Source organism: Ananas comosus, linkage group 20 (assembly GCF_001540865.1).
Source record: "Ananas comosus cultivar F153 linkage group 20, ASM154086v1, whole genome shotgun sequence".
In the NCBI taxonomy this organism is placed as follows: domain Eukaryota; kingdom Viridiplantae; phylum Streptophyta; class Magnoliopsida; order Poales; family Bromeliaceae; genus Ananas; species Ananas comosus.
This window is the reverse complement of record NC_033640.1, coordinates 1333365-1357391: the sequence shown is the minus strand read 5'-3', so window position 1 is coordinate 1357391 and position 24027 is coordinate 1333365. Positions and strand designations below refer to the sequence as shown.

The 24027-nt window shown below is 33.8% G+C and overlaps 4 protein-coding genes across 6 annotated transcripts; 3 read left to right on the top strand and 1 right to left on the bottom strand.

Annotated features, from left to right (window-relative positions):
• LOC109725665 (FRIGIDA-like protein 3) lies at positions 306-6253 on the bottom strand. The gene is made up of 4 exons (XM_020254938.1): positions 6093-6253; positions 2759-3749; positions 1730-1899; positions 306-969 (listed from the first exon to the last, which is right to left on the bottom strand). The coding sequence occupies exons 2-4, from the start codon at positions 3735-3737 to the stop codon at positions 544-546; spliced, it is 1575 nt and encodes a 524-aa protein (XP_020110527.1). The 5' UTR covers positions 3738-3749; positions 6093-6253; the 3' UTR covers positions 306-543.
• LOC109725399 lies at positions 8047-10632 on the top strand. Of its 2 annotated transcripts, none has more exons than XM_020254564.1 (2): positions 8047-8128; positions 10140-10632. In XM_020254564.1, exon 2 carries the CDS (start codon positions 10141-10143, stop codon positions 10312-10314), a length of 174 nt encoding a protein of 57 aa, XP_020110153.1. In that variant the 5' UTR covers positions 8047-8128; position 10140; the 3' UTR covers positions 10315-10632. The 2 variants fall into 2 exon arrangements, with proteins under 2 accessions (XP_020110153.1, XP_020110152.1); XM_020254563.1 differs by having other exon boundaries at positions 8050-8128; positions 10134-10632.
• On the top strand, positions 15098-17171 carry LOC109725919 (uncharacterized protein At4g08330, chloroplastic-like). 2 transcript variants are annotated; one of them, XM_020255321.1, is made up of 2 exons: positions 15098-15235; positions 16809-17171. In XM_020255321.1, exons 1-2 carry the CDS (start codon positions 15210-15212, stop codon positions 17146-17148), a joined length of 366 nt encoding a protein of 121 aa, XP_020110910.1. In that variant the 5' UTR covers positions 15098-15209; the 3' UTR covers positions 17149-17171. The 2 variants fall into 2 exon arrangements, with proteins under 2 accessions (XP_020110910.1, XP_020110909.1); XM_020255320.1 differs by having other exon boundaries at positions 16803-17171.
• LOC109725918 (F-box/LRR-repeat protein 12-like) lies at positions 17143-18576 on the top strand. Its single transcript, XM_020255319.1, has 2 exons — positions 17143-18354; positions 18402-18576. Exon 1 carries the CDS (start codon positions 17175-17177, stop codon positions 18321-18323), a length of 1149 nt encoding a protein of 382 aa, XP_020110908.1. The 5' UTR covers positions 17143-17174; the 3' UTR covers positions 18324-18354; positions 18402-18576.

The window sequence follows — 24027 nt, the reverse complement described above, 5'->3', positions numbered from 1 at the left end:
TCTTCGCTTGACCAAACCCAATAGTAAAATTTCATATTATTCTCTTAACAGAACGACAGCGACATTGACATCGACAAAGACCTTAGCAGAAAAAATTACAAAAATAAGCAAAACATTTTCATATTTGAGCTTTCGAATTGTAAGTAAAGATGCGATGGAAGGAGAAACAGCTAAGAGTTCAGGACATAAAACAATACGATTCAATACTGAGCGAATAAAAACCGAAGATATAAGAAGAAGCAAATCAAGCAAAACTTTCACAGCGGAAAATTTATGGAGCAAAGCATGAAAAGGAGAAAGGAAAATGGCGAAAAATTAGAAAATAGGAGCAGTGTTATAATAACTAAACATTAGAAGTTACATCTAAACATTAGTCACCAGGATTAAACAACATAAGGGGTATCATCATCACACACAACATGGCTATAGAACACAATAAACAGAAATAGTAGAACACCCAACTGGTTCAAACCTAGCAGTTAGGAAACTAATATCACACATAATCTGTTTCTCTCTCTCTCTCTCTCTCTCTCTCTCTCTCCATTAGTGTAAATAAGCAGGTTGATACTGAACCGGGTACCCATTTCCGTAATAAGTAGTGTGGCTAGGAGAGAGAGCGTACGGAGCGGAACTCATCATAGTCGGATGATGGGGTTCGATCGGGTACACATATTGCCTATTGTAAGGGTATGGGTACCGTTCAGGGGTGGTCGGATAGAAGCTTTTGTCGGGGAAGTTGTTCGGGAAGTTGTTCGGCGCGCGGGGGTTGTGGACGGTGCCGCTGGCGCGGGCCCGCTTGGATTGCGGCTTCGCGGCTTCGACGGCTCTTCTTTTGTCTGCTTTGGCTTTCTCCAGCTGGGCGACTCGTTTCTGAAGCGGTTCGGGCGGGTATTGGTCTGCGAGATTGTGGTCCTCGATGGACTTGAGCACAGATTTTAGCGCGGATAGCTCGCGTTCGTTCGTCTCATTCTATAACGAAGAATTTGTTAATGTAAAGGTGATTGCCACTATAGCTTGAAAAAAAAATAAAATCCAAGAACAAGTTAAAATTAGAATATTAGTGACAAGAAACTAAATAGGGCGAGCATCTAAAAACTTATGAGACACGGAAATTACCGCGATGTGGTACACAAAAACTACGAGCGAGTCTCTAAATAGGTCGAACATCTAAAAACTCGTGATATTTGGGAATCTCACAATGTCAAAATTGCATTTGCACAGTAGAACAAGTTTGTAGAAGTTGAGTACAAACAATAAAGTGGCTAAAAATAAACATTGGCCTGTTCACGTCTGACGCTGTAAACAGTGTGTTTTCAGTTTGCTGAAATCAATCAAGTTCTCATAACCTCATACCAGCAGCTCGCTTAACAGTTTATATTCTGGACACATCCTTATACCATAGCAACAGAAGTTAATTGAGTTTTAGCGTAAAACAAGCATGAACGAGAAGCTGTATTAGATTTACTTGGTTTGAATTTGAATCCCTGTGGATGAAAGACCTCAGATCAAGCAAGAAGATTCTAAATGGCACAATGAAACAATGAAGCAATCAAAGCACGTGTTTTAAATGTTCTAGACTATGGAGTTCTACAGTCTGGAAAATCACTTAGTGAACTGTCCTGTAGATATATAGAAGCCAAATGCCGCAACGGCCAGAATTTAAGAAACAGCATGATAACTTATTTGATAGTAAAGCTGCAACAAAATAGAAAAAGACAAAAAAGACTACCTGAGCCCCAGGGGACATGTTTCCAGCTTTGGCATGTGGCGTCTTCCTCGCCTCTTTCAAATACGATTTCAGCAAAGGCACGGGTGCGAATTGCTCTGTCAATCCAAATGCATATGCCAGATTAATGGCATCTATTTGCCTCCCAGTATTCACCAGAACTTCTATCACACCTAAAAGTTAAAAAGAGAGTGACAAGGCATTTAAACAATAAAAAGAGAAAAGGATCAAGTTTAAAAATGAATTTGAAAAAAAAAATTTCCCCAAGAACTAGGAAAAAAAAAATAGACAAGGTCAAGAGTGAAAACAATTAGAATAAGAATTACCAGAAAAATGGTGTAATATTAAGGCTTTTGAATCAAGTTGCAACAAGTTTGCGACAACAAAGTAAAATTAAATTGTCCAGGACCAACCACATCATATTTCCTTGTATGCTTAATCTTCAGAGCAAAACTAGGAAAGAAAGTACAAGCTTTTGGCGCCCTTAACATTATCTCAACTGAAGTCAAAAACCACAAAATGGCCATTTAATAAGACAAATGAACCAGCACAAAGCACTAACATGAGCTGCTAGAAGCTGGCCATAAAACAAAGAATGCACCTCACAATATTTTCTCTTTTCTTTCATTAATACTTCCTAATATGTAAAGCTTGGTCACATATTAAACTGGAGGAAGTTTGGACAGCAGTAAAAAGTAGTTTTTAGAGGTTCATATTATATTAGAAAACATAGACATGAAATGAATAAAGAGCAGACCAAGATCTAAACTACAAAATATGTAACTAAATGATCATGCAAATTACACCGACGTCTGAAATATTATTTAACTAGGGTCTTAAAATCTTGAAAACCACAATCAAGTATAACAAGAATAAATTTCAGATCTCGTATTTGCATGTTACTATCTTTTAAAAATTAGTGGAAGTTTATGATGAGAAGTAGGTAAGAAGACATCAGATTTGAAAATAAACATTGATAAATAGCTTCCATACGGAGATAATATGTATAGCTAAACTTAGTACAAGCCCAACCTTGCATCTTATGTGATATCCCAAGTGATCGACATAGCTCCGCTATTTGACGACGCCTGCTAACACATGGGATCAATTTGAATATTTCCTCTTCATCAAACTCAGATGAAAGTCCAAAAGTAGCTAAAAGTTGGAGAAATGCATGCGCTTCTAGCGAATTTCCACTACTAGCATCAATGTCAAGAGTATCTAACTTTGGCTTCCACTCTAAAGCAATCGCCTTAGCTTGCTCTTTAATATTTAATGCAGCCATTGAAGTATCAAAGAGTGAGCCAAGGGACTCCATTAACATGAGACAAGTTCTACGTAAACCCAGAAGGCTACCATCTTTCTTTCCGTCTAACCCTAATATTTCTCCAGAGTAGAAGTCCTTCAACGAGTTCAGCACAAGGGCAAAAGGGTCACGTGCACCTTTGAGAGCCAGAGGAATTTCTTCACGAATGGATGCCAAGTTCTTGCGGTTGTCTGATATATATTTGTGAAGTCCTTCGGCATCCATTTTCTCACACAGAGACATCAGTACTGAGTTAGGGCTTATGTCTGTATTGCAATTTTCAGTATTTTTGCCATCTACCAAGTCAGTTTTGGATGAGTTAGCATCTGGGTTTTCTTTAGAAGAAGCATCAACCACACCATTGCTTTTGTACTTGTCAAATATCTCAGATAGTGCGGCATCTCTTTTTATTTGAAGCCGATCCAATGAAGCAAGCTCCTTAGCAACTACCACGGCTTCACGGTTCTCCAACATCTCCTCAGTCTCTGTGACTTCATTTGCATACTCCTTTTCCTGATCTTCCAACTCGTTAAATCTTTCTTTTAATGATTTCTCAAGACCATGAAAATGCTCTTCAAGCTGTTTCCATTTCACATTCAGAGATACAGCGCTATGACTTTCAAGTTGAGCAATTGCATACTGAAGCTGTTGTATCTTTGAGGTGGTTGAATCAATCAGTGTGGCAACTGATTGAGTAGCATCCATGATGAGAAATTCCTAGTGAAATAGACAAGGATTTGTCATATATCAATAGGTTTAAGTGCATGCAGAATGAGCAGAGCTACAACGTTCAAAATGCATCAGAAGGTCATGCACTAAAAAAATAAAGGACAATAAAAGACTTCGAATTCAAAATAAAACTACAAATTAAACAATTAGAAGAAAAGAACATACAGAGCTCGAAGTTGATATTTCAGACTGTAGAAAATGGCTAACAAAGTGAACTCATGAGCGGAACTTTCTTAAGGACCAGCGATATATGCTGGTCAGTTGTTTGTGCAATTCTTTTTCTCGATTTTTGAAAGAAAATCATATCTACTGATGGCAAGGCATTTCTATGGGCGATCAGGAGGCTTAAGCACATCCAATAGCTACTCATGATGAGCTGTACTCAACCTATTGGTATGGCCTCTGACATATATATATTTGCTCTACCTGCATGAGCACAGAAGCTTGAGATGCCTAGTATCCCACATAGGCCAGTAGCATAATGTGAACAACCCATCAACAATATTTTTGGGGGACATAAATCAACGGTGAAGCTTGATTGTTTGTAAACTTTTTCCAAGTTATGAGAGGCATATCCTATGTTACTAATTGAACAGATCACCCATTGCGGCATATGCATGTTAAATATTTGTGTCTTTACAAATCTCATATAACTTCCACCGATTAAAAGCAAAAGAAAGTTTGGAACTGAAATTGGCGATTATCATAACATTCAGCTTGTCTCGATGTTCAGACTTAGCAAGTTAAATCAAGGATTGCAAGGAGCCAAGCTGATCCCATTAAATAGAAAGAAAGAAGTGGGCTAATTACGAAATTAGTCCTTATAATTTGACCAAGGCTTAAGTTAGTCGTTGTCAGAAATTCAACCTTCACTTGGAATTCAACCTTGATTTCAATTTTCACCCTAAATTTTGGCTTTTGTTTAAATCTCATCCTCATAATTTTTCTTCTAACAAAGAAAAGTGCAAAGACATTAACAACATGGCACTTCTTCAGACAAAGGACTAGTGGAAAGGCATACTTGTTATGCAGGTCACACTACACTACATTGTTTAAAACAACTAAGGACAAAACTGAAATCCAGATCAAATTTGGGGAACAATATGTAATTGTTTCCAACGAAATTAAAAGAAACAAGGGAATATCATTCCATGTAGACCCCATTAGAAAGGACGACCTACTGATAGACACAAAATCAAAAAATGGACTAGAGAAATAAAGAGTCAAAAATGAAAGGAATGGTGAGGGAAAATAGTTTAAACAAATAAGCAACTAAAATACAGCATGCAATAACAAGACTATGGTGTTGAAATCTTTAAGAACATGCAAACATGCAAATCTTACAAGTTAATTCACCAAGGCATAATTGGTCTGGCAGCAAGTTACATATATTTTGGGAAACTAATAGTGCTTAAAAAAAGGCTGGAAAATGCCTATTAAACAAAACAAAGAATATTAACAATCCCCTCATTTTTATTGCTATATCCGCAGGGATTTCACAAAACCATAAAATTGTGCCCTTTTGGCTTCAAACCCAAAAGATTTTTAAAAATTTATCCTAGAGAATATGGTATGCATGAGCCCAACTGTTTACTTCTCCCCACTACATCGATTAGGCACTCAAAAGAACTAAAGATGGTGTAAACTAGTAAGTTCAAAAGTTATGACCTTTCCCCCTGAAAAGTCTCATTAAACTAAAAATTGAACTACTAACCAACAATTGGTAACTAGCACATGAAATATCTTACCTAATTTCTAACTCCTCGACTTCATTTCCGAATTAATAGGCACCAAACAAAGCCCTGGTTATAAAATCTCCCAAGCACTAAAACTCTTTCACAGCATCAACAGCACGTTATCTTCTCAAACAATATAGCAAGCTTCCATTTTTAACTATTATTAGTAAAACCACTTATCCCTAATTATGAAACAGAGCGAAAATAGCAGCTAATACACTCTAAATCACAAGATACACCAACAAGATCAATAGATCCATTCTCCCCAGCTTCAACATATCTCATCACTCACATGCAATAAGTCAACCCCAAAAGGCCCCCTACAAACCCTAAAAGGCCAGAAACCCTAGAAACCCTAATCCTACACCCAGCACCAATCACCACAACCAACCCGCCCTCCCGACCTCATCCAAAACCCCAAGATCACGAAATCAAAAAGCTACACGAACTTTTTTTTTGGAAAAAAAAAACCCTAAATTCCGATCCCAAACCCACAATTCACCAAATTTCGCCGCGAAAACGCGGATCGGATCACAGACACACAGACACAACACGAATCAAAACCAAAAATTGAGGATTATGATACGAATCTTACCGGAATCGGGGAGAGGTCTCGGCTGGGGTTGGGGTTTAGGGGAGCGGGAGAGGCGGCGGGGAGTGGGAGTGAGGCGACACCATCATCGAATCGCGAAGAGAGAGAGAGAGAGAGAGAGACGCGGGGCAAAGCTCCCTCTTTTATTCGAGACAGGAGAAAAGGGGAAAGTGTACGATTAAGTAAAGTTAGGGGTAAAATTGCATGGAAACCCCCTACTTATAGGTATTTTGGACTGGGGCCCTCAACCTCATGTATTTCTTTTTTTTTTTTGCTAAATTACAAAAAATCCACCCGTCAAAAGACTCAAAACCCAATTTTTCACTTCCCCTGTCATTTAAAAACCTACACTTTGCCTCCTTGTAAAATAAAAAATATTCACAAGGGGTACGATGTGAACTATGATGATAAAATGATTATTTTGCCCCTCACCATTTTGCCTCCCATCATGTTCACAGAAGAGAAGGCTGAGGGCATTTTTGACATAAAAAAAAATATAATAATATTTTATAAACTAAACCCTAACGGATTACTAACGGTAGGGGACAAAGTGAACATTTTTTATTTTACAAGGAGACAAAGTGTAGGTTTCTAAATGACAGGAAGGAAAAGTAAAAAATCGGATTTTGACAGAAAGGTTTTATGTAATTTAGCCTCTTTTTTTTTTTACTTTTATTTGAGTGATATTGGTAAATTAACAATTTTAACAAATTAGCTCTTGAAATAAACATAATTAACTTTTTAGTATAATTACCTGTATACGCCTCAAAACTTCTGAAATATCTGATATATTTCTTTTTCAGTATACCTCTAATATATTTCTCTGTTATTTAATAATACTCCCACTGTTAGTACCTGTTAAGTTATCTCGGATTAAACCTGAGTTAAATTTATACCAGAGTTAAAAAAATTAAATATCTCTTTTGCCTCTAACTTAGGAGCAAATAAGAAAAAATTGTGATAATAGAAGAGTATATTTTTTTCAAAAAAATTAAAATACATTTTTTACTCTGATTTAAGGATAAATAAGAAAATTGGTGATGATAAAAGATATATTTAAAAGAATAAAATAATAATTTTATAGAGATAACAGTTATTCCTAACAGATCACTAATAATATAATTTAACTCTAGTGATATATTCGTAATAATTTGAAACGTTAAAAGTATATTTTTAATATTAGTCTTTTAAGATGAGTAAATAAAAAAATTGAAAATCTTGCCCGCGTACCGGAATATATAAGCAATTGCCTATAATTTTTTTTTATTTGGTCCATTCTACTTAACTAAGTTAATGCTTTTTTGAAATTTAATATATTAACTAGTTATTAATAATTAATTAATTTACTTTAATTTATGATAAATTAATTAAAAAAATTATGGATGAATCATATTTTTCAAAATTTTTGCATCAAAATTACTTATTCGATAAAATTAAAAGTTCACATAATGTCAATGTGTGAAAATGTATTGAGACACCCTCAATTATCAGTCGTTTTGAGTTTACTCGCTTTATTTTCGAACTTTGTTATTTAATTTAGATATTTTGATAAATTTGTTATTTATTGATTGTTTTAATTTTTTGTTAAAAGTGATTGATGTTATTACATTTAATGATATCAATAGTAAATTTAATAGAAAATTTCAATGTAATTTACTAAAATTATATAATACCAAAAAATTTTAAAAAATGAGGGTCTCTTTCAAAACGACCTAGAGTTGAGGGGTTTCCATACATTTCTACCTTAAATTAAGGTGTGCGCTGTAACGCGCGACACTACCACGTCACTTCCGTTACCCTTTTGATGTAATCCCAACCGTCCATTTCCTGATATACGATCGACGGATCAGATGCGTCCACATTTTCGTCGGTATTTTTCTAGACCGGTCCCGGTCCAAACCGGTCCGCTTCACTGGGCCGGACCGGGCAAAAATATTAGCCCATAAAAACGATTTGAGCTCTCTCTCTCTCTCTCTCTCTCGTTCCCAAATTCGACCAAATAAAACCCTAATCAACCAATCCCCTCTCATCGATCTCAGGTAGGTTTCTCAAATTTTTTCCCTTTTTTTTACTTAAAATTGTTGTAGATTGTAGATTAAGCTACAAATCTCTTCGATTAGGTCCTTTAATCGTTCAATTTCGATCGTTTTGCTTCTAAATTCCTAAATTTTGTGATTAGGGTTTAATTTTTTGGGGGGATTGCTATAGACCCTTTCTTGATTTGTTAATTACAGATGCAAGATTTATGATTTTGTAGCCTTGTTAGTTGTAGCTTATTAGGTAGGATGATTAATTTTGAGCAATTTTTTTTGATTCATGTAAATTGAAATTGTTACCCCAATTTAGATTATAGCTTGCATTTAAGATGAATTCGGTGATTTCGCCAAATTTTTTGTTGTTATATGTTTTGTTTTTGAACCAATTAAGGGTAGTTTTTGGGTTGTTAAGCTCGCATTAATTAATTTTTGTTGATCATAGATGTTTTTGGATGCTTTGATCTTAAGGTGATAGTTTAATGTTAAGAAAAATGAAATATCATATAGAAATACTTACTTCCGAAAGTATGAATCCAAGAGCATGCTTTACTAGAAACTTTGCACAGATTAAAACAATCTGAATTCTAAGCTATTCATGGAAAACCTCTTTTTCAGTTCGGAAAACAAAAACACTAGTTTTCCATGAAATTTGGAAAAAAAAAACTTCTAAAAAATATACAGGCCGAAGACTAAGAAAGAGATTTTCCATGAAAAACTTTTTTCCTCGGAAAACTGTTTTCTATACTTTTCCGAGGAACCAAAAAGCTCCTTTTACCTTTCTTGAGACGAGCAATTTTTTATATGTTTAACATGATTTACTGCATAATGCTATTAGTTCGGTAATGAATGGGTTGACAACTTATACATTGGGTTTATTTTAGTTAAAAGTGACAAAAGAGAGACCTTCTCAACCATTGGCTGTGCACTCTTTTTTTTTATTTTAAAAAAGACCCTTTGAATTTTTATTTTGAAATTAAGTTATTTTTGTTAGCTGAATTTGGGATTTAACTATAAAGTTGCACTACTATGCCAGCTTATCTTTTGAGGTAACACGTAATTTGAATACAAAGTTGCACTACTATGGACGGTCAAAGTATGATTGATCAAAGTTTTAGTTTTGAAGCTAAAATCTCATGTATGATCAACATGAAGATTGAAATGCTAATCGACTTGAACTTGCTTCTGTAGATACCTACTCCTTTTCAGCAGTAATTACTTAGTTTCTTTACTGAGATTCTATTTGTATTGCTGTTAGAGTTCACGTTGCATACCTGTTTCCAGTGATAGTAAAATATGAAGAATCAGTAACAAGCATTAGATAATGATCTTGATTATAGCCAAGTTGTTTGATATACTAGCCGAATTTTTTATGTAAAATTAGGAACAATGATTTAAGTAAATGAGATTGTACTTCAGATAAATTTGTATTTTTGTGTTTCAACTCACATAAAGAATAAAATAATAATATGGAAATACTCCAGCCATAGATTTAGCCAAACTAGAGTTCTAGACTTAATGTCTTACTTTGCACAAAGAGTTTTAATTCAGGATCATTGTAGCTTATCAAATAGATATTAGACACATAAAAGTCCAATGCAGTGGGTTGCTTAATTTACTTTATTATCATACTCAATTTGTTTGTAAAGCACTACTTTTAAACTTAAAGGCGGTTGATTCATGATTTTCACCGAAATTGTCTCAGTTTTCAAATGTTCTTATTAGATTACCATCTTTTAAAGCCCAAATCACACCATTTGTTATTGAATTTATCAAAAAGTTTCACTCAGGCCGCTAAACTTAAATTTGTTTCCATTAAGCCGTCGAACTTTGTTTAATTTCCCTAACGGTGGGATCAATAATGTCTGATTTAACAACCATGTCTAAAGTTTGGCGACCTAAGTGAAACTTCAAGATAAGTCCATTGACTTATATATATATATAATTTACCTTTTCTCTCAAGTTTTCTATTCGGATTTTCCCGTCTTTTACTAGCTTTAACTGTCTTTAGTCGCAGGATGTCTGGATTCAGCAGCTTGGCCCCAAAAACCAAGAACTTAATCGTGGCCGGAGGACTGTCGGGTTTCGTCCTCGGGGTATATTATTACACCATGAGAGCCGTCGGCGGCAGCGACGAGCTTCAGGTCGCAATCGATAAGTTTGAGGAAATGAAGAAGAATAGTAAGGAATAAAGCCGAAACTACCGCCTAAGATACTTTTCTATCAACTTGCCAAATCTAGTCAAAGTTGTGAAGAGCCTTTTCAATGTTATGGTCCAGGGAAAAGAAAAAAGACTGCTCAAAGTATCCTTTTCTTATCTTTTTGTTTTTTGTTTGATTGTTGGTAGAGATAGAGATGTGAAAGTAAAGTAGAGAGTTCTCTGTATTAGTTTTCTTGCTGTAACTGCGAATTTTTGTTTTTGGATTGGTTTGGAAGGGGATTTGCTCTTTGCTTGCAGTACATGAGCTTTCTTGTAATAAATCTTGCAGTAATTTTTCTGCGCCGCAACACAAGCAGAGTGCAGAGCTTCAAATTACAGCTTTTCTACTTCATTCTACGGTAAAAGTTCCGAGCATTTTTCTTTTTCCTTCAGCAAAACATTTCTATTTTCTGTGTGAGCTTTGAGGAGTCACTGCAGAGGAAATCACCTATTGTACCAGTTTCATCCGGTTGCTTGTAGCGCTAACAATTGAGCTCGTGGTTCGTGAGTCAGCTCGTGTTTGGTGGGAAATGAGTTCGAGATCGATCGCTTGTTTAATAAACGAATCGAACAGGAGCTCCTTTTTTTTTTGGTTCGAAATCTTAACTAGCTGAATACAAGCTCAGGTCAGCTCGTTATAATGTAATACAAATTTCTATTACTTGAATTTTAGGTCAACCTAAATGTAAAGAGATCTATATTTTATGAATTTCAATTATTACATTAATATTCTTTTTTTTTTTTCAACTTTTCATCTAGTAGGAGGGCCGACAATCTAACTTGTTGTTCCCAAGCCCACTCGTGTTATTCAGCTCATTAATAAGCAAGCTGAATACAGGCTGGATTTTTTTGATATTTTAACGAGCCAGCTCGTGTTCGATGCTGGATTTTTTTGATAGTTTAACGAGCCAGCTCGTGTTCGATTCAGTTGTTTGTTTATAAGAAAGTTGTTTTAGAGGAAGTCAAAGGTCACATGGTGTTCTTTAATGGATCCTTTTTTTTTTTTACATTAGTAAGCCTGATCAGTTGTTGATTTATTGGGTGTTTGAGTTGAGTGAAGCGTAAGCAAAAGTAAAGAAAGTGCAAAACTATGGAGTATAATCTATTTTGGTTAAATTAAAGAAAAGCTCTTGGTAAATATTTACTTTTTTACTTTTAAAAATTCATATTGTCCTGTTAAAATTTCAAAACTATTTTTAGCAGGATACGGTATTAATAGAGAGGGCAAAATGATCAAATCGTTCTTTCTTTTTCTATAAGGAAAAAAAATTAAAATATTTTTGTCATTTTGAAAGGTATTTTCGGTATAAATTATAAAAAATGGACGGAATAGTGATAGAATCTTGACAGAGAGGGGCTAAATATAATAATTTGAAATATTAAGGGAGTAAAATATAGATTTTTAAAAGTTAAAAAGAAAAGGTAAAAAAACAGGTATTTATAGATAAGTTTTCTATAATTTAGCCATATATTTTTTAAAATTTGACCTTCTTTTGGGACTACAAGTCAAGGGTTTTGCAATGTTTTAAAATTCGGGTTTTAAAATCCGGGTCGAAACGGCTGGTCGGATCCATCAAACTCAGTGCCCATTCCTCCGGATAATTCAAATCGAAGCAATTTGATGTATTACTCAGGCCTATATGGCTCGACCGATAACCCGGATTGGTTTAAAACTTGTTTTGATCCGTTAAGATCAATCATTTAATAATTAATTGGAATTGTGATATTAAATTTTTCTCATTCTATGCTTTAGATATATTGTAATTATATATAATGTAATAATATTTTAAAAAAAATTTAGAATGCAATATATTTTAGAACTTACTAAAAATGTTTTTAAAATTTTTAAAAGGCAAAAATATAGATTTTTTTTTTTTTGTAAATATTTGCTTTTTCACTTTTTCTTTCTAACTTTTAAAAACCTATATTTTTGCCTTTTAAAAATTTTAAAAACATTTTTAGTAAGGGGAGGCGTTAAAGAAGGGAGTAAAATAATCAAATTGTCCTTACTTCTTTTATAAGAAAAAAATAACTTTTTAATATATTTATGTCATTATGAAAGGTATTTTTACTATAAATTATAAGAAATGGGCGAAATAGTGATAAAACTATAACGCGGAAGAGTAAAATATAGATTTTTGAAAGTTAGTGAGAAAAAGTAAAAAAATAAATATTTATAAAAAGATTTTCTGTAATTTAACTATGAAAGATATAATACTTAAATATTTATGTAGTCATTCGATTCCGTGCTTGAACTACTGGTTAAACTTGTGACTTTTTTCAATTTAAAATTTTGATAGAAAGTTTGATGAATAAAATACATAAAATTCTTTGGTAAATATCCACTTTTTTCTTTCTTCTCCTGATTTTGAAAAACTTACATTTTGCTCTTTTAAAATTTTAGAAATATTTTCAGAGAATTACAGTGTTAATACAAAGAGTGAAAAGACTAAATCACCCTTTTACTTATTTTTAATAGTGACAAAACCTTATTGGAAGGGGCTAAATGCAGCAACTTAAAATTTTAAGAGGGATAAAATATAGATTTTTAAAAATCAGAAGAAAAAGTAAAAAAAAAAAAGGTGAGAATTTATAGAAAAATTATCTGTATTTTAGCCGAGTTTGAAACTAAAATTTTGGCCATTTGGCATTTCGGCGCGCAAATTTATTAACGCGACGTATACAAATAATGATTTGGGTAAACTTCAACCATGTGGTTTAGCATATTTTTAGTTAGTATCATGTGGTTTAAAATGCATCAATTTAGTATCCCGTTGTTCTATTTTTCTCTTTTTATTATCCTTTACACTAATTTTTTTTCATTAAAATTCGTGACAAATTTAAAACTAAAAGATACTAAAATGAATATTCGATAAACCTATGTAGAATATCTGAAGTTTTTTGTATATAATTTAACGAAATGTTAACGGAGGAGCTGACGGAAAGAAAAAAAAAAAACAATCAGGTACTAAATTGGTACACTTTAAATCATATAGTACTAAAGTGAAAAAGTGCGAAACTACAGTGGTGGTATTTGAAATTTACTTTTTATAATACTTCATAAAAAAATTACTGAATAACAAAATAAAATTTTTTAAAACTACGGGGTGACAAAGTGAAAGTCAACACAGTTGACTGAGAAAGGGATTTGTCACCGAATTATAAAATTCAAAAGTTCAGGTACTCTTTTGTAAATGACCATAACCTCCCAAAGCAATATATTTTTTTTACCTTTATTTGCATACATAAAGTCAAATAATTATTTATTTATATTACTATATAAATTGCTCAACAACATTATCTCTAGGGCTGGCAAACGAGCGAGCCGGCTCGCGTTCGACTCGTGTTCGGCTCGATATTCGGCTCGCTCGAGCTCGACTCGAAATTAAATGAGCCGAGCTTGAACAAAATAAAAGGCTCGAAATTCATTTCAAGCCGAGCTTGAGTATTACTCGGCTCGTTCGAATTAGGCTCGAAAAGCTCGAAAAGCTCGAATATATATATATATATATAGAATTATGCTACTATACTATCAATAGTACCGAGCCCTTGGTACTATTGAGTTTTCGGCCGTTGGATGAAAAGATGTGCGGTTAGGATGATAGTGGTCCCCGGTTAAATTGATAGTCGCCACCCAGGGTATGATTGTGGATGTTGGTTTAATAGTATAATCAACGGAGAAAATGAGTAAGGGCTAGCATATAACTGGTTTATGAAGAACTCATAGTAGACAGGCTTTATGTGACATATCCGAAGTAAGTAGCGGACTTTTCCTAGTAAATTATATATCTATATATCTATATATATAGTTATGTATATATAGTAGGCTATGTGCTATTACGAGCACGTACAAAAACCTTGTTGCTCCTAAGTTCTAAGGCATACAATTTAGTGGAGTGTTAGGGCCGGGCTAAAGTCTGAAGAGGAAGAGAAATGTAAGAGAAATTGTATCTATTCAATTTTTCTTCTCTATTCACCATAAACATACAATCAATTTTGATGGGGCGGTTAGAGAATTGGAGTACAAGGATAGACCCTTACTCTTATTCTCTCTCCTACTCTCCTGGTATATAGATCTATATATATATTAAATGTGATTTTTAATTATATATATGCTTTAATTTAATTTTGGTCCATTATTGTTGGCCCATAAATAATACCAACAAGTACAACGGGGTGCAAGCTCTGAACCAACTCTAAATTTAGCATACACACTCTCTCTTTTTCAGACTCTTCACTTTTGCATATTTACCTAAAACATCTGATAACATTCAAATTTTCAAATTCCTAATTTTTTTTTTTCTTTCCTTCTCTCTCTTCTCTTTGACCTTACTCGGGCGCGCGTCAGGCAGGTCACCCAGTCTACCTCAATTTATCAAACTATTTTGTATTTGAATACCCCTCTGCCACAATGTTGCTCAAATTGTAGCTTAATGTTTTATAAAATAAATATGATCTACTATAATGTCGAGAATTTCATCGGCTCTTGTTTAGAGTCGAGCTCGGCTCGACTCGAAATTAGGCTCGCTCGAGCTCGGCTCGAATTAATTTCAAGCCGAGCTTGAGCCTAGATTTAGGCTCGAAATTAATTTCAAGCCGAATTTGAGCCGACATAAGCTCGCTCGAGCTCGGCTCGTTTCCACCCCTAATTATCTCAACATCCCAACAAATAATAATAAAAATAATAATAAAATAAAATAAAATAAAATAATAAAATAAATAAATAAATAAATAAATATAAATCCCCCTCTCTTCGTCCGTTATCTCTCTCTCTCTCTCTCTCTAACTACTCCCCTGGAAAAAAAAAAAAAAAAAAAACTACATCTCTGTATCTTGATGATCAATCCATGAGAATTTTCCACCAAGATCCGATTTTGTTCGTCGAGGATGTCCCAGGCGGATGTCTCCTATAGGTATTGCTCCCTAATTTTGGCATCGATTTAGGGTTTTGATCCAATTTTGGGGGCCCCAAATGGGCCCTCTTTTGGCTAGGGTTTTTGAGTTTTTGGCCGTAATTTGGGAGATTCTGATGTGGTTTTTGTTCAAATTGATCCATTAATGCCTATTCCACGTTTTTGTTTAATTTTTATTATGATCTTAGTGCGATCTAGGGTTTGTGGTAAAGTGGGAGAATAAGAATCTGGTTCTTTATTCCATCCTTGGTTATTTTTTTCACAAGATTTAAACTTTTTAGGATATTTTTGGTCATTTAAAGGAATTTAGTTGTAATCTTTAGTTCGCGACTTAGCAACATCTGCATTGCAATTATTAGATGTAATTTTTGTTAATTCTAAAACAGAGAACTAGAACATTAGTTTGAGCTTTTGTCAAAACCATTTTGCACTGAGAATTATGCTATTATTTATTATGTACTATTATTTTACGATTATTCCAATTTATAATTTGAAATAACATGTTATTTTCCGAGAAATTTTTAAATGCATGCCAAAAGACCATATATAACATTATGGTTTACTTGAAAAATATATGATATTTACGTCATGTATGATTGGGAAAGAGTTGATGTTCTTATGTACATAAACGTAAGTAAAGTACTCGGCGTGTATGTAATAATTCACATGTTTTTGTTTATGTTGGGGTTTTGTATTTGGATTTGTTTGCGATTTATGTAATAAAAATAGCAGCAAACGAGTCTCGGACAGAGGGAGTTTTAAGTACTGATGATAATACAATAACTTATAGTACTTATGGAGGATGCTTGGTGATTTAACCTTACAATTATAAATTGCAGTGATCATATATTCGCTTTTGTATTTAACGTTTTAGTTTATTACTGTATTCGAATTGCTAGTATGTTTGGATTACTCATTTGGTATTAAACTATTTTTTTTATTAGAACATTACTTAATACGTGTTAGCGTTCAAATATCTACTTTTTCAGATGAAATTTCGTCGACCTTTTTCGACCACTTTATGTAACAAAGGAAAGAATGTCGTGTTTCTTACTTTTCTCCGTTTTATCTCTTATTTATGGGTGCGGTGTCGTCCTTAGACAGTTGAAACACTCGAGGATAAAAATGAGTTCTTTTGAAATCTTATAGCGTGTTGTTTTGAAGGATAGTAGAGCTTCATATTATCATTTTAGACTTTAAATTCATTACTTTCTTGTTTGCTCGCAAGGTATCATGACTAAACTAGTGTTTTGCGTCTCATACTCTTTTAAGGGTGGTAAACATGACCCGAGAATCAAACAACTAGGTAAAAAGGTTGAGAAGTTCATGGCGTGCGGAACTGTTAGTGGGTTGATGGGTTTGGATTGTGTCGAATATATCTTGATAATGAATGTTAATACAAACTGCATAGTTAATTTTGATGTTTGGCTCGTTTCTGGACTTGTTTGGAGATTAGTTGATAGTAGTAATAATAATAAGCAAATATTCCGAACCAATTCTCTATTTTGAAGACATTTATTTCTCTCTCTCGATCATTATAACTAAAGTAATATATGCCTTCGTGTAGTTGCAGCTCCTGCGGATATCCGTTGAACTTGGTATCCTCAAACCGAGTAACGCCTGAAGTAGGTCCCGAGTACCGAAAATCTCTCAAGAAGGGCGAAATTTCCTTTCTCTCTGTTGATATCAGCCGATTCACCCAGGTCGACGAGGTCAATTGCTTTCCCGTCACGTGGGGCCGTTCCCGTTTGAAAACCAAGCTTCTTTGCCGCAAATGTGGGGCATTTATCGGGCGTGTTAACGGCGAACCGCCCGTTTTGTGTAGCTTCGACCCGTCTAGTTCGTCCTCATCAACCCGCCAAAAGTACTCAATAAAGATCCGAGCTTTGCAACCGTCAGAAGAAAGTCAGTAGCTCGTTGGAGCTTTTACCTTTTTATAATGGAAAGTCGCGTAGACTGCACCAAGAGCCACTTACCTGACGACTGTCTGCTCGCTATATTTAGTAAGCTTCAGAATGCGACAGATAGAAACGCTTTCGGCCTGACATGCCGCCGTTGGTTCGAGATTCAAAATTTGTCGCGGAGATCGCTAGTATTCCATTACGATTACAACCCGAAAGTTTATCAGGCGTACACCCAATATCTACCGAGGCTTTTGGCTCGTTTTCCTTTTCTTCACTCAATGTCTCTAGCCGGGTGCACCGAGCTTGCCGATTCAGCTCTTGAACCACTAAGAAACTTCAGCTCGACTCTTCGATCATTTTCTTTATACTGCTGTTTCGGTGTCACCGACAGAGGTCTCACCCTTGTTTCTCAATCATGCCCTAATTTGGTATCCGTCACGCTCCATCGTTGCAATATCACTGATTCCGGTTTGGAAAATCTCGCCTATTCGTGTCGCGGATTGAAGAATGTGAACCTCACGTACTGCCTACAGATATCCGACCGCGGGATCGGCGCGCTCATCCGAGCATGCCCTGTCATTCGTGCCGTTATGATCTCATATTGCCTTGGAATAAATGGGACTGGTTTTAAAGGATGTTCAAGCAATTTGACTTATCTAGAAGCCGATTCCTGCATGCTTTCTCTACATGGCTTGTCGGAAGCCCTGAGTGGCGGCGGGCTTGAGTATTTAAACGTATCGAACTTGAGGAATTGGGTCGGGCCGGATGGATTGCATGTGATCGGCTTTGGGTTCGCCGCGAGACTTCGGTTCTTGAATCTCCGAATGTGTCGTTTCGTCGGCGATAGCTCGGCGGCCAAAATAGCTGAGGGATGTCCGCTGCTCGAAGAATGGAGCCTCGCATTGTGCCACGAGGTGCGCTTCGCTGGCTGGCTGGCGATTGGCTTAAACTGTAACAAATTGAGGCTCTTGGACGTGAGTCGGTGCAGAAACCTTTGCGATCGCGGTTTGCAAGCGTTGCGGGATGGTTGTGACCGCCTCGAAGTGCTTCACACGAGCGGCTGCGCGAAAGTTACTTCGACCGGTCTTGAGATATTCAAGATTATGAGGTATAATGTGGCAATAAGAATGGATGAATGTGTTTCCTTTGGCCCTCGCCTCGACGATTTATTTATGCAATGGTGATTCGATTCGGCTGCTTCGTAGTGATAACAAGATTTTATTTTTAGTAAAATGATTCGGCTGCTTCGTAGTGATAACAAGATTTTATTTTTAGTAAAATGACATGTTAATATATAATTTCTGATTCGATTCTATGACTCAGGCTTGTTCGCAGTAACTGTTAGTATGAATCACATGTAATCATTGTTAATACTGTTGTTTATTCAGGATTTCGTTAATTGTGGGGTAATAACATGCGAGGGAACAAATTCTAATATTTTTTGGCGTAATTTTTTAGTCGTCAGATCGCTTCAACATTCGTACACCCCCAACTCTTAGCAGTGAATCTGGTATAAATAATTGGTTTTGAGAGATAATTAAAGGTTCTTTTACTAGGATCTTACTAAGATCCTGATTTGTGCTCTATCATTTGCTTTTGATTTCAATTTTTTTCTTATAATCTGTAATTTAATTTTGACTAATAATTATTGTTGTTGAGATTGTAATACATATATCCTTGTTTAACAAAACAAGTTGAAGGGCTTTGCATACAAAAATATATGATAAATTATAGAAAATTTTCTTATAAATGCTCGTGCTTTCACTTTTCCTTTCAAACTTTCAAAAATTTATATTTTACTTCCTCAACATTTCAAATTATTACATTTAGCTCACTTCACTATTCTGTCCATTTCTTATAATTTATATTGAAAATACCATTTAAAATAACAGAAATGTATTAAAAAATTATTTTCTTTTGTAGAAGTAAAGATAATTTGGCTATTTTACACTCTTCGTTAACACTGCACCCTCTTGAAAATATTTAAATATAGATTTTTAAAAGTCGGGAGGGAAGGTAAAAAAAGTGGGTATTTATATGGAGGTTTTTTGTAATTTAACGAAAAAAATTAAACTTTAAAAAAATTACTTTTACTTGTGTACTTTGTAGAAGATTTAATTATGTTAGGTTTATCTAATTTGATAGAAAAATAGGAAGAATCATAGTAGATTAGTTAAGTTCAATTTATTAAAATTTAAATTAGTCCAAAATCATAAATTGTATTGGTTGATAGAAATTATTTTATCTTAATTTGGCCTAATTCCAAAATTAAAATTTGGGGTCTTGTTTGCCAAAATGTACCGAGACCTCCTTGAACTTTAGCTTATTTGTAAAAAGGCACCTAAACTTTTAATTTTGACAGAAAGAGCCTTTAAACTTTGTCAAATAGTTCAATAAACTTTTCTCTTCAATTAAAGTTATTAACTACATTGTCGTTTTGGTCTTATATATTGCATATAGTATGATAAAGCTTCAAAACACAAAAAATATAATTTTTGTATTTTAACATATAAGAAAATTTTTTTTAAAAAATTAAACTTATTCTTCCATCGTTATACTTAACTATCAAAATTGAAAGAAAAAAAAAAACTTTTTTAATATTTATATGTCTTTATAGAATTAGGTTTGCGATATTTGACCACACCAGTTTTGTAATTAGTAAGTTTATTTGAGAAGATGAGCCAGTTGAACTATTTGATAAAGTTTAAGGGCTCTCTTTGCGAAAATTAAAAGTTGATGCACCTGGTTGCAAAACAGATGAAGTTCAGGGGGCTTCCATACATTTTTCCCTTTTTTTTTAAAAAAAAATATTTTTAATACAAATGCAAAAAAGTTGCTTATCCAAATCTTATTATTAGAATCATTAAACTCTATACTAAAGTTGAAACTAAATACCGTTCCTCCGTCGAGCCACGTGGTGGATTTTCTCTCTCTCCCTCGCATGGACCCACATGGGCTATGTTCAAGTGGCATGCATGGACTCACATGGGCTATGAGAAGAAAGAGTTGGGGGGAAGATGCATGCATTGTAATAATAAGAAAGATAGCAAAAGTACCAAAAATAATTTATGTACTGTACAATTTTTTGTTTCATGAACCTTGTGTATGATGTTAAACAATGTTGCTATATATAGAGAAAGTTAAGAAAAAAAGCAAGAGGGCAAGGAATATGCTGTGTAGTATGAAAAATTTTGTAAGAGAAAAGTTTATGTTGTGCGTGAAATACTATTTTTATTGGAGTTAGCAAAGTAAAAGACAATTTACAAATAATTCATAGTGTAATTGGAATTAAAACAGGAGATTTAGAATAATCATATTGCAAAAGAATTTAACAGTGCGGCCGCTTCTGAAAATCAATTTATTATACCTGTTAAAAATAGTGCTCAAGTGGAAAATACTATTGGCGAATATAGTCCTACCGAAAGTCAATCAAGGTATGATTAATAAACTAAGTTAAGAACTGATTATAAATTAATGTTCTGTCTGTGGGAAAAAAAAATCTAATAATTAATGTTCTGCCTGTTCAAAAAAAAATTATTGACTTGCAGTATTTTGTCAAGCAACGATAGTGATTTGCCTATTGAAACATCTGCTGTAGCGCAAAAACCACGTTTATAAGTATCCCCCCCNCCATCGTTATACTTAACTATCAAAATTGAAAGAAAAAAAAAAAAACTTTTTTAATATTTATATGTCTTTATAGAATTAGGTTCGCGATATTTGACCACACCAGTTCTATAATTAGTAAGTTTATTTGAGAAGATGAGCCAGTTGAACTATTTGATAAAGTTTAAGGGCTCTCTTTGCGAAAATTAAAAGTTGATGCACCTGGTTGCAAAACAGATGAAGTTCAGGGGTCTTCCATACATTTTTCCTTTTTTTTTTAAAAAAAAAAATATTTTTAATACAAATGCAAAAAAGTTGCTTATCCAAATCTTATTATTAGAATCATTAAACTCTATACTAAAGTTGAAACTAAATACCGTTCCTCCGTCGAGCCACGTGGTGAATTTTCTCTCTCTCCCTCACATGTTCTCTCTCCCTTGCATGGACCCACATGGGCTATGTTCAAGTTGCATGCATGGACTCACATGGGCTATGAGAAGAAAGAGTTGAGGGGAAGATGCATGCATTGTAATAATAAGAAAGATAGCAAAAATACCAAAAATATTTTATGTACTATGCAATTTTTTGTTTCATGAACCCTGTGTATGATGTTAAACAATGTTGCTATATATAGCGAAAGTTAAGAAAAAAAGCAAGAGGGCAAGGAATATGCTGTATAGTATGAAAAATTTTGTAAGAGAAAAGTTTATGTTGTACGTGAAATACTATTTTTATTGGAGTTAGCAAAGTAAAAGACAATTTACAAATAATTCATAGTGTAATTGGAATCAAAACAGGAGATTTAAAATAATCATATTGCAAAGGAATTTAACAGTGCGGTCACTTCTGAAAATCAATTTATTATACCTGTTAAAAATAGTGCTCAAGTGGAAAATACTATTGGCGAATATAGTCCTACCGAAAGTCAATCAAGGTATGATTAATAAACTAAGTTAAGAACTGATTATAAATTAATGTTCTGTCTGTGGGAAAAAAATTCTAATAATTAATGTTCTGCCTGTTCAAAAAAAAAATTATTGACTTGCAGTATTTTGTCAAGCAACGATAGTGATTTGCCTATTGAAACATCTGCTGTAGCGAAAAAATCACGTTTGTAAGTATTAATATTTTTAAAATATTATTTGTATTTCTTATTCCACCACACACACACACACACACAATATATATATATATATATATGAGTTGGACTGGGCTACTCTTAGTAGCAAAATCTCATTGTTGCTATCAGTTTTTTAGCTTTTGGATCAACTTTTTTCATTATTTCTAACCATTGGATTAAATACTATAACCCAGTGGGGACCACCCAACCCTAGGGGGACCACTCAACTCTAACCGACTAATATCATCCTGACCCTACAAAGTTTCATCCAAGGGTTAAAAACTTGATAGTAAAAAGAGCGTTTTACTATTAGTAGTATTCCAGCCTAATTCTATATATATATATATATATCTATATATATATATATATATCTATATATATATATATATATCTATATATATATATATATATCTATATATATATATATATATCTATATATATATATATATATCTATATATATATATATATATCTATATATATATATATATATCTATATATATATATATATATCTATATATATATATATATATCTATATATATATATATATATCTATATATATATATATATATCTATATATATATATATATATCTATATATATATATATATATCTATATATATATATATATATCTATATATATATATATATATCTATATATATATATATATATCTATATATATATATATATATCTGTGAAATATTGTTCATACTTACGCAGTTCGAAAATTGGAGAAGGACGAAGCAAAGTTAACACCCGTAAGAAATCAAATGGATCCGATAGGATATAATGATCTAAGAACTGTTTTATTAATTATATTTGCATTATCAAAGACATTACATCATATTAGATAATTTATAGTATATATTATATATATCTTTATGTTTCGTAATAAATAAATAGAATTACAGTTATATTATTAGCTCTCAATGTTACGACCTCCCGCCGCAAAGAGCGGGTCATTACACTAGTAATAATAATAATCCACAAACCCCACAACTAGGGCTGGCAAACGAGCGAGCCGGCTCGCGTTCGACTCGTGTTCGGCTCGATATTCGGCTCGCTCGAGCTCAACTCGAAATTAAATGAGCCGAGCTTGAACAAAATAAAAGGCTCGAAATTCATTTCAAGCTGAGCTTGAGTATTACTCGGCTCGTTCGAATTAGGCTCGAAATAGTTGGTTAAATAGTATGATCTAACGGATGAAAATGATTAATGAAATAAATTTAAGGGTCGAAAACTTATGAGTATAAAGTAGCCAATACTCATAAAAGTATAGCAGTCGGACTCTATATAGGCTGGGGCTACTATACTCTTATGAGTATAGACCCCCTTGTACTTATAAATTTTTAACCGTTGATTGATGGGATGTGTGGTTAGGATGATGGCGGTCCCCTAGGGTTGAGTGGGTAGTTGGTTAAATAGTATGATCTAACGGATGAAAATGATTATGGAATAAATCTAAGGGTCAAAAACTTATGAGTATAAAGCAGCCAATACTCATAAAAGTATAGCAGTCGGACTATATATATATATATATATATAAGCTTTAATTTAATTTGGGCTATTATTGTTGGCCCATAAAATAAACCCAATAAGTACAACCGTGCAATTGAGCCCAACTCTAAATTTACATAACACACTATCTCTTTTAGACTTTTACTGTTGCACATACCCTAAAAATGATAACATTCAAATTTTCAAATCCATACTTTTTTTCCTCTCTCTCTCTCAGACCCTCCAGTCAGGAAGTCACCATAGCTCACATTTTTTATAATTATTTTGTATTTTGAACTATTGAACATGTTGCATTAAATTGTAGGTAATGTTCTATAAAAATTAAACTATTGATTATATAATATCGAGAATTTCAATCGGCTCGTTTAGAGCTCGAGCTCGGCTCGACTCAAAATTAGACTTGCTCGAGCTCGGCTCAAACCGAGCTTGAGCCTAGCTTTATGCTCGAAATTAATTTCAAGCCGAATTTGAGCTCACATAAGCTCGCTCGAGCTCTGCTCGTTTCCACCCCTACCCACAACAACAACGAATAATCAATGCCTGTCAAAAGTTTGCCTTTTTGGTTATTCGGCCAGTTATATCTGAGGAGGCAAACAGCAATATTCGATAAACATAGATGGTTATCTGAAGTTTTTTGTATATAAT

What these genes read in the sequence shown, in the direction of transcription:
- LOC109725919 (XM_020255320.1), top strand. Translation starts at nt 15,210, where the DNA reads ATGTCCCAGGCGGATGTCTCCTATAG. An exon ending in CAGGCGGATGTCTCCTATAG is followed by an intron (nt 15,236 to 16,802) that starts GTATTGCTCCCT and finishes GCCTTCGTGTAG; the next exon opens with TTGCAGCTCCTGCGGATATC.
- LOC109725665 (XM_020254938.1), bottom strand. Translation starts at nt 3,737, where the DNA reads ATGGATGCTACTCAATCAGTTGCCACACTGATTGATTCAACCACCTCA. An exon ending in GATATCACATAAGATGCAAG is followed by an intron (nt 1,900 to 2,758) that starts GTTGGGCTTGTA and finishes TTTAACTTTTAG; the next exon opens with GTGTGATAGAAGTTCTGGTG. An exon ending in ACATGTCCCCTGGGGCTCAG is followed by an intron (nt 970 to 1,729) that starts GTAGTCTTTTTT and finishes TCTTCGTTATAG; the next exon opens with AATGAGACGAACGAACGCGA.
- LOC109725918 (XM_020255319.1), top strand. Translation starts at nt 17,175, where the DNA reads ATGGAAAGTCGCGTAGACTGCACCAAGAGCCACTTACCTGACGACTGT.
- LOC109725399 (XM_020254564.1), top strand. Translation starts at nt 10,141, where the DNA reads ATGTCTGGATTCAGCAGCTTGGCCCCAAAAACCAAGAACTTAATCGTG.